The 10,720-nt window shown below is 43.6% G+C and overlaps 1 protein-coding gene across 2 annotated transcripts in view; it reads left to right on the top strand.

Annotated features, from left to right (window-relative positions):
- Positions 1-272: 272 nt before the first annotated feature.
- Positions 273-10,720, top strand: part of LOC110503027 (kinesin-like protein KIF19) — a 72,487-nt gene continuing 62,039 nt past the window's right edge. For both annotated transcript variants that reach the window (XM_036960747.1, XM_036960746.1), the window contains exons 1-2: positions 273-1,130; positions 7,545-7,625. In XM_036960747.1, the coding sequence (XP_036816642.1) occupies positions 1,092-1,130; positions 7,545-7,625 (120 nt within the window). In that variant the 5' untranslated portion in view covers positions 273-1,091. The remainder of the gene's footprint in view (positions 1,131-7,544; positions 7,626-10,720) is intronic.

Genomic DNA, 10,720 nt, shown 5'->3' with positions numbered 1-10,720 from the left:
TTATGCATAATGACAGTCTCTCTTCCATTGTTTATATTTGTATTCATGTAGGTTAGGTTTGATTAACATTCGCTTTTGTTGATGTTGATACATTCAAAGTTGACCTTGAAGGGTTCGGGTTAAATACGTTTGACACTGCCCACATAAAACAAATATGAGAATTGTCATTTCATTTAGCTCTATAAACGTATGTTAGAATGTAATATTTTAGTCTGGACATGAAAGTCAAAGTTCTTTTTTTTGGGGGGTGGGGATTTATTTTAATTTTATTTAACCAGGGAGGGCTCATTGACATTTAAAATCTATTTTTCAAGAGCATCCTGGCCAAGATAGGCAGCACCAAGTCATTACAAAAAATGCAAGGATTTACTGCAGAACAGTTGCAGAGGGTGTTGAGTGGTAGTGTTAAGTCCTCCCAGACTGTTGATCTGGAGTAAGATTAGATATGAAAGTCAAAGTTCTATTTAGTATTGAGGGCAAGCAATTGCGTCACCGTAATTTGGAGAGATGTTAGTGCAATTCTATGCGCCATCGATTTATCCACCAGATGTCGTCCTTGGGCCGCGGCAAATCGAAGAAACGGCTGCTTACTCAGGTGCTTTACGCACCTCTGCCTGTCTGTTTAAACTACCTACTGATCTCTAAGGGTATCCAGGAACAACACACGAGTCGTCAGATAAAAGAAGCGAAGGGGAGAGTGAAGGGAAAGGGAAGTCAACAGTGGACACCTGCCATTCTCCGTCCGCATCCTCGTATGTCTTCAAAGACATGGGCGAAAGAACAAACTAATTATTTCTGTAAACAGAATAGATTAAATGGAATGGAGGCTACTCGTTTTATGCTGTTATATCAGACTTGTTTTGCAAGAGTGAACTTTTGGCGATAGATGTCTATTTAACCGTAAATAAATTAGAACTATTTTGAGGAAAGGTAGAGGTTTGTAGGCTTGTTGTCGTCAATCGAGTTCGACATTGGACAAGCCATACAGGTGGGTGGAGAGGGGTCGTGCAGGTATTGAGCAGGATGTCTGACCGATGTCCAGTTTAGCCACTATTTTCTAACAATCGAGGATACTCCAACCACCAGTGGCCATGAATGACACAGGCGAATCAAAAGACCACCAACTGACAGTAAGTACGATACACTAGCGTAGCCTGCCTACACTTTGTCACACTTCTGTACTATTGCTGCGAGAACAGTAGTGTAGTATCGCCTACCTTTATGGGGACATTTTAATTGAATGCCACGTGGAAGGTGTGACTAGATAATTGTGTAGACTAATGTAGGCCAGATATTCCCAAACTGCTGGTGTACGCGCAATGCCGGGGGAACGCCAAATAAAAATGTGATTCACAATTTTAAAAAATTGTATATATATATATTTTTTTTCTTCACATTTTCAAACAGTACATTTATATTGTCCAACGGGCCTATACATTTGGGTAAGGTTTTTTTCTCGACAGAGTAGCCTCGTTTTCACTGGCAAAAATAAAATGAAACCATCTAGTGTTCAGCGAAATAACAACACAATGTCAAATACAGGTAGCTTAGTCAAATAATGAACATCACAGTAACCACTACTCTCTCGCGGGAAACCTTCACTCTTGCGCAGACATTTAGAAACGAAACACGACGGTTTGAAAATAAGCCACGGGAGTTTTTTAGAGCGAGAATAAAGAAGACTTTCAAGTAGTAAGACATGTATAAAAGCATCAGATACCATTACTAAGAAGGGGCTAGAAGACTCTTATATGGTGAGCAACCGAGTGGCTGAGAGAGGCAAGCCCCACACTATTGTGGAGGACTAAATTCTTTCGGATATGGCTGGGACAATGCTGGGAGAAAATACCAAAACAACCATACAGACAATGACTTCATCAAACAACACTGTTTCTCGACGCATAAGTGACATGGCAGGATATGTTTTGAAACAATTACTGCTTCGCATACAAGCCAGTGAATTATATGCCTTACAGCTGGATGAGTCAACAAATGTGGCAGCTCTGGCACCGCTCCTGGTATATGTCCGTTACATTTATGGGGGATGGGTGGTCAATTAAGGAAGACATCTTCTGGAAACCAGGACAACATGAGAGGATATTTTTAAAGCACTGGACAGCTTTGTGACATCCAATGGACTTTGGTGGTTAAGATGTGTTGTACTGTACTGATGGCGTAAGAGCCATGACAGAGAGACAGTGGAGTGGTAAAGCGCTTGCAAGCATTTGCTCCGACGCCACTTGGGTACACAGCAGCATCCACCGAAACACTCTTGCTGCCAAGGCCCCTGAACTCTCTTTTATTTTCTGCATTATGCAATGATATGGGCAGCGACCATGTAACGCTTTTATAACATACAGAATAAGTGCGCTGGTTATCAAGGGACAAAGTATTGACACGTTATTTTTTTTATATTGAGAGACAAGTTTAAAGTTTTCTTTACTGACCATAATTTTCACTTGTCTGACCATCTAGGGGATGTTTTTTTTCTAGGAGTCTAGGATTACAGGGACTCTCTGCAACTATATTCAATGTGCGGGACAAATTTGAGGCTATGATTAAGAAGTCGGAGCTCTTTTCTGTCTTCATTAACAAGGACAACACACAGGTCTTTCCATCATTGTATGATTTTTCGTGTGCAAATGATCTCAAGTAGAGGTCGACCGATTATGATTTTTCAACGCCCCGATTATTGGAGGACCAAAAAAGCCAATACCGATTAATCGGACAATTTTTTTATTTGTAATAATGACAATTACAACAATACTGAATGAACACTTATTTTAACTTAATATAAAACATCAATAAAATCAATTTAGCCTCAAATAAATAATGAAACATGTTCAATTTGGTTTAAATAATGCAAAAACAAAGTGTTGGAGAAGAAAGTAATATGTGCCATGTAAAAATGTGTGCCATGTAAAAAGCTAACCTTTAAGTTCCTTGCTCAGAACATGAGAACATATGAAAGTTGGTGGTTCCTTTTAACATGAGACTTCAATATTCCAAGGTAAGAGGTTTTAGGTTGTAGTTAATATAGTATTTATAGGACTATTTCTCTCTATACCATTTGTATTTCATATACCTTTGACTATTGGATGTTCTTATAGGTACTATAGTATTGCCAGTGTAACAGTATAGCTTCCGTCCCCCTCCTCGCCCCTACCTGGGCTCGTACCAGGAACACATCGACAACAGCCACACTCGAAGCATCGTTCCCCATCGCTCCACAAAAGCCGCGGCCCTTGCAGCACAAGGGGAATAACTACTCCAAATCTAAAAGCGAGTGACGTTTGAAACAGTATTAGCGCACACTCAGCTAACTAGCTAGCCATTTCACATTGGTGACACCAGCCATTAGGCTGATAGGCTTGAAGTCATAAACAGCGCTGTGCTTGTGAAGAGCTGCTGGCAAAACGCACAAAATTGCTGTTTGAATGAATGATTACAGGCCTGCTGCTGCTTAGTCAGACTGCTCTATCAAATCAGACTTAATTATAACACAATAACACACAGAAATACGAGCCTTTGGTCATTAATATGGTCGAATCCGGAAACTATCATTTCGAAAACAAAACGTTTATTATTTCAGTGAAATACGGAACCGTTCGGTATTTTATCTAACGGGTGGCATCCCTAAGTCTAAATATTCTTGTTACATTGCACAACCTTCAATGTATGTCATAATTACGTAAACTTCTGGCAAATTAGTTCTCAATGAGCCAGGCAGCCCAAACTGTTGCATATACCCTGACTCTGCGTGCAATGAACGCAAGAGAAATGACACAATTTCACCTGGTTAATATTGCCTGCTAAACTGGATTAGTAGTTATAACTAGTGATTATGATTGATTGTTTTTTATAAGATAAGTTTAATGCTAGCTAGCAATTTACCTTGGCTTCTACTGCATTCGCGTAACAGGCAGGCTACTCGTGGAGTGCAATGGTTAGAGCGTTGGACTAGTTAACTGTGCGGTTGCAAGATTGGAACCCCTGAGCTGACGATTGTTATGAAAACTTGAAATCGGCCCTAATTAATCGGCCATTCCGATTAATCGGTCGACCTCTAATCTCAAGCTTACAGACAATGTCAAATGTGATGTAGCGATTATGTGCGCAATTATGGGTGCGCATTTATGCAGGTACTTTCCCAAAACAGACGACATAAACAACTGGATTCATTATCCCTTTAACACCCCGGCCATCCTGCAATCTAAGCTTGATGCCCTCAATCTCACACAAATGATAAATGAACCTACCAGGTACAACCCCAAATCCGTAAACACGGGCACTCTCATAGATATCATCCTAACCAACCTGCCCTCCAAATAAACCTCTGTTCTCTTCAACCAAGATCTCAACGATCACTGCCTCATTACCTGCATCCGTAATGGACCTGCGGTCAAACGACCACCCCACCATCATTGTCAAACGCCCCTTAAAACACTTCAGCGAGCATGCCTTTCTAATAGACCTGGCCTGGGTATCCTGGAAGGATATTGACCTCATCCCATCAGTATAGGATGCCTGGTTATTCTTTAAAAGTGCCTTCCTCACGATCTTAAATAAGCATGCCCCATTCAAAACATTTTTAACCAGGAACAGATATAGCCCTTGGTTCACTCCAGACCTGACTGCTCTTGACTAGCACAAAAACATTCTGTGGCATACTGCATTAGCATCGAATAGCCCCCATGACATGCAACTTTTCAGGGAAGTTAGGAACCAATATACACAAGCAGTTAGGAAAGCTAAGGCTAGCTTTTTCAAACAGAAATGTTCATCCTGTAGCACAAACTCAAAAAGTTCTGGGACACTGTAAAGTCCATGGAGAATAAAAGCACCTCCTCCCAGCTACCCACTGCTCTGATGCAAGGAATCACTGTCACCACCGATAAATCCACTATAATTGAGAATTTCAATAAGCATTTTTCTACGGCTGGCCATGCTTTCTACCTGGCTACCCCTACCCCGGTCAACAGCCCTGCACCCCCCACAGCAACTCGCCCAAGCCTCCCCCATTTCTCCTTCACCCAAATCCAGATAGCTGATGTTCTGAAAGAGCTGCAAAATCTGGACCCCTACTAATCAGCCGGGCTAGACAATCTGGACCCTCTCTTTCTAAAGTTTTCTGCCGAAATTGTTGCAATACCAGCCTGTTCAACCTATTTTTCCTATCTTCTGAGATTCAAAGATTGGAATGCTGCCGCGGTCATCCCCCTTTTCAAAGGGGGTGACACTCTAGACCCAAACTGCTACAGACTTGTATCTATCCTATCTATCCTACCCTGTCTTCGAAAGCCAAGCTAACAAACAGATTACCAACCATTTCGAATCCCACTGTACCTTCTCCGCTATGCAATCTGGTTTCAGAGCTGGTCATGGGTGTACCTCAGCCACGCTAAAGGTCCTAAACGATATCATAACTGCCATCGATAAGAGACATTACTGCGCAGCCGTATTCATCGACCTGGCCAAGGCTTTCGACTCTGTCAATCACCAAATTCTTATTGGCAGACTCAACAGCCTTGGTTTCTCAAATGACTGCCTCGCCTGGTTCACCAACTACTTCTCTTATAGACTTGTCTGTCAAATCGGAGGGCCTGTTGTCCGAACCTCTGGCAGTCTCTATGGGGGTGCCACAGGGTTCAATTCTCGGGCCGACTCTTCTCTGTATACATCAATGATGTTGCTCTTGTTGCTGGTGATTCTCTGATCCACCTCTACGCAGACGACACCATTCTGTATACTTCTGGCCCATTGGACAGTGTGTTAACAACCCTCCAGACAAGTTTCAATGCCATACAACTCTCCTTCTGTGGCCTCCAACTGCTCTTAAATGCAAGTAAAACTAAATGCATGCTCTTCAACCGATCGCTCCCCGCACCTGCCCGCCTGTCCAACATCACTACTCTGGACGGCTCGGACTTAGAATACGTGGACACCTACAAATACCTAGGTGTCTGGTTAGACTGTAAACTCTCCTTCCATACTCACATTAAGCATCTCCAATCCTAAATTTAAATCTATAATCGACTTCCTACTTTGCAACAAAGCATCCTTCACTCATGCTGCCAAACATACCCTCGTAAAACTGACCATCCTACCGATCCTCGACTTCGGCGATGTCATTTACTAAATAGCCTTCAACACTCTACTCAACAATTGGATGCAGTCTATCACAATGCCATCCATTTTGTCACCAAAGCACCATATACTACCCACCACTGCGATCTGTATGCTCTCGTTGGCTGGCCCTCGCTTCATACTCGTCGCCAAACCCACTGGCTTCAGATCATCCACAAGTATTTGATAGGTAAAGCCCGCCTTATCTCAACTCACTGGTCACCATAGCAGCACCCACCATAATTTGCAAATAAATTCATTAAAAATCCTACAATGTGATTTTCTGGATTTTTTTTCTAATTTTGTCTGTCATAGTGGAAGTGTACCTATGATGAAAATTACAGGCCTCTCTCATCTTTTTAAGTGGGAGAACTTGCACAATTGGTAGCTGACTAAATACTTTTTTGCCCCACTGTAGTTGATCATGCGTGGATGGGGTATCAGTCTATAACTTGGTCTGTCTCATCTGAGTGTCATAATGTCCCTCCATGCTATGATAGTAATTATACTGAATCTAGAGAGCAGGTTTTCTTCTTCTGCAGAAACACCTCCCTGCAGTGCAGGCCGTAATTGAGCTCACTGCCGTGAAGAGTGTTTTGACAGAGAGAGAGCTTGGATAAGAGATGGAGAGAGGCACATGTCACAGTGACTTTACAGAGTTAAAGTTACTGTGTTAAAAATACAACGTAACTGTAACACATGACTAAGGTGTACTTTTATAAAGGATTTTGAAACGATTAAACTGTGAATTATTAGTTTATTTTAAATGACAATGATAATTGACTTTATCCTGTGCTCTTGTGGACTAGTGAATGACATCAAGGCCATTGCTGTGGTGTGAATAAGCAATCTCTTTGATGCTGTTAATGTGTGCGTCCCAAATGGCACCCTATTAACTATGAAGTGCACAACTTTTGACCAGGACCCAGCCCATTTGCTCTGAAAGTTCTAACCCTGTCCCTCTCTCCCTGAAAGCTCTAACCCTGTTACTTTCTCTCTGAAAGCTCTAACCCCGTTCCTCTCTCCCTGAAAGCTCTAACCCTGTCCCTTTCTCTCTGAAAGCTCTAACCCCGTTCCTCTCTCCCTGAAAGCTCTAACCCCGTTACTTTCTCTCTGAAAGCTCTAACCCTGTCCCTTTCTCTGTGAAAGCGCTAACCCTGTCCCTTTCTCTGTGAAAGCTCTAACCCTGTCCCTTTCTCTGTGAAAGCTCTAACCCCGTTCCTCTCTCTCTGAAAGCTCTAACCCTGTTCCTTTCTCTGTGAAAGCTCCAACCCTGTTCCTCTCTCTGTGAAAGCTCCAACCCTGTTCATCTCTCTGTGAAAGCTCCAACCCTGTTCATCTCTCTGTGAAAGCTCCAACCCTGTTCCTCTCTGTGAAAGCTCTAACCCTGTGGTGTTCTACCTGTCTCTCGCTCCCAGGTGGCTCTTAGGATCAGACCCCTCAGTGATTCTGAGCAGGAAGAGGCAGCCACTATTGTAGCCCACCGATTGGACGACCAGGTGAGAGGTTGTGTGTGTGTAACACATGAGGATGTGTGAAACGTACTCCTTAGCCTGAAGTGTCCCGCTTACGTCGCCTCATTAACTAGCTTTTGAGGTGGCACGATCGGGTTAAGACGCATGATGAAGACCGTCACGTGTGTTTGTGAGGCAGAGGTACTGAGTCAGGAGAAAGTGGTACTCGCTAAGCATGATGTGCGTGCTCGCGTCTGTTTCCATTTCAGGCCTCTCTCTCACATCCAGTCACACATTTATAATGTATCTGCAGGTGCATGCACTTTTCAGTTATCACAGTATGGCTGGTCTAAACCAAATGCTGTGGATAACTGTGTAAAAAAAAATATATATATATATTTTTTTGTACCTTTATTTAACTAGGCAAGGCAGTTAAGAACAACTTCTTATTTGCAATGACGGCCTAGGAACAGTGGGTTAACTGCCTGTTCAGGGGCAGAACGACAGATTTGTACCTTGTCAGCTCCGGGATTTGAACTTGCAACCTTCCGGTTTAGTAACCGAGTCCAACACTCTAACCACTAGGCTACCCTGCCGCCCTAGGGTGTGTGTCTGTGTGTGAGATGTGTGTGTGTCTGTGTGTGTGTGTGTGTGAGATGTGTCTGTGTGTGAGACGTGTGTGTCTCTGTGTGTGTGAGACGTGTGTGTGAGATGTGTGTCTGTGTGAGACGAGTGTGTGAGATGTGTGAGACGTGTCTGTGTGTGAGACGTGTCTGTGTGTGAGATGTGTGTGTGTGAGACGTGTGTGTCTGTGTGTGAGACGTGTCTGTGTGTGAGATGTATCTCACACACGTCTCACACACATCTCACACACAGACACGTCTCACACAATGACAATGACACGTCTCACACACAGACACGTCTCACACACACGTCTCACACACACGTCTCACACAGACACGTCTCACACACAGACACACACATCTCACACAGACTCACACGTCTCACACAGACACGTCTCACACACACGTCTCACACAGACACACATATCTCACACACACACACATACACACACACACGTCTCAAACATCTCACACACAGACACACACGTATCTCACACACGTCTCACACACGTGTGTGAGATGTGTCTGTGTGAGATGTGTGAGACGTGTGTGTGTGTGTGTGTGTGTGTGTGTGTGTGTGTGTGTGTGTGTGTGTGTGTGAGAGATGTGTGTGTCTGTGTGAGACGTGTGTGTGTGAGACGTGTCTGTGTGAGACGTGTGTGTCTGTGTGTGTAAGACACATGCGGATGGCTCTAAGTGTTGTGCTTCCATCCACTGGGTGGCTCAGTGGGTTGTTATAGCTTAGAGAGTGACTTCTCTGATAGAGGAAGGAAATTGGAATCCTTCTGAAGAAAGGAGGCAGCCAAGACAGTTCTGTACTGTAGCAATGGAGGACATGATGTGTGTGAAACAGCTTTGTGCTGTAATTGAATGCTCCTGTCATTGATGTAGCCACAATTTGAGACCCACAATTTATCATTCTGACACTATTATGAACATAGAGAATATTATTGTGAATTTATTGTGTTGTTGTCAATATGGAGAACATCTCAGATAGCCTTTAACAAGTCTTCTGGCCAGATCACACACCTGACCTGAGGTATTCAGTCTCTATGGAGTTGGGAGTTGGCGTGCGTTCTATTTCCATTCAGTTCATGAATTTTCCTAATTGAAAAGCATGACCCAGGAATCTGTGATATGCAGCACAGGGAAAATGCAGTGCTCCTATTGGGTCATTGGGGAGCATATTTATCTGGAGCCAATTAGAAGCCTCCAGGTGTGTCCCTCATTGAGACCACTTGATGGTGATGAGGAGGAGGGTGAAAATGATGATGACGGGTATTGTGACTGATTTGGATGAGGTTGTCCAAGTCTTAACGGGTGATTTACTGTAGGGACTAGGCAGCTGTTCTCATGTTTGGCTTGGCATGACAACATAAGGACTTGGCTAGAGACCAGAAACAGACCAGCATTCAGGCACAGGCTAGGATAACATGGCCTATTCTGGTGAAAGATTTGATATGGCTCACATCATAGAGATCCTTTAAATGGCATAAGTGAGTGATATGATCTCTATGGTTCTCATAATAAGTCTGTCATCACTCATTTGTTGTTAGTCTTGGTGGAGATAATCTGCCTTAATTGTGAGTGAGGGACGGAGACCTAGCTTTCTGTCGGTCTGCCTGTCTGCCTGTGATTCTCAAAAGCAATTCATGATGTCATGATGTCATCACCAGGAGTAGGCTAAGCATGTGCCCAGTGGGATGGTGTATTGTTGCTGACACTGCCTAGAAGAGTGTACAACAGTTTGCCTCCTAATCCATGCACCTTAGTTGGAGAGTGAGGTTGTGACAATGTTCCTTTCCCTTTACAACAGCTCTGTCAACATTGTTGGTGACTATTTCTCATTGGTAGAATAAAACAATATCAACTTGACATACATGGTTGATGTTATGCTCTACAAAAACAAAGGTAAGGTGAAAGAATGGAAACACTTTGTGGTGGTTCTGCGTAGAGTAGTACACTCACACCTCAAATCACCTTTCCACCCCCTAACACACACATAAATACACTGAATAGCTGACGGACTAAGTATAAAGCACCCTCCTCCTGATTGTGTCTGTGCAACAGGCACCATATGACGCCCTCTGCTCCCTCCAGATAGGTCATGCTGAGACCGATTAGGTTGGTGCTGGTGGCTGGCCTGCTCCCACCACCCCTCTCTCTCTTGCTTTCTCTCACTCTCTCTCTGTGGATGAGCTCACTGAGGGGCTTTAGAGGGAAGCTAAGCCTGCTGCCTGCCACCTACTCTCTGGAGCTTCCCAGCCACAGCCCTACTCTACCTAGTTCACCTGTTACGAGGATAGCGAGCAGAGCCATTTCTGGAGGTGAATCCAGTTCCTCCTGTCTGTCATGGACAAGGGAAAGTCATGGGTGGCTCAGAATCAGAGTGTTATGAACCACACCATTGAGAACTGTACTTCAAATGACATTTGGGCTGGTGCTATTTGAGAATTATAGTTCATATGTGTTTACAGTTGGCACCTTGGCGAATTGTTTTGGATGGGAGGTTATCCA

This window comes from Oncorhynchus mykiss, chromosome 23 (genome assembly GCF_013265735.2).
Source record: "Oncorhynchus mykiss isolate Arlee chromosome 23, USDA_OmykA_1.1, whole genome shotgun sequence".
NCBI classification, from domain to species: Eukaryota; Metazoa; Chordata; class Actinopteri; order Salmoniformes; family Salmonidae; genus Oncorhynchus; species Oncorhynchus mykiss.
The sequence above is the reverse complement of the archived record's forward strand: the minus strand, read 5'-3'. Positions and strand labels throughout refer to the sequence as shown.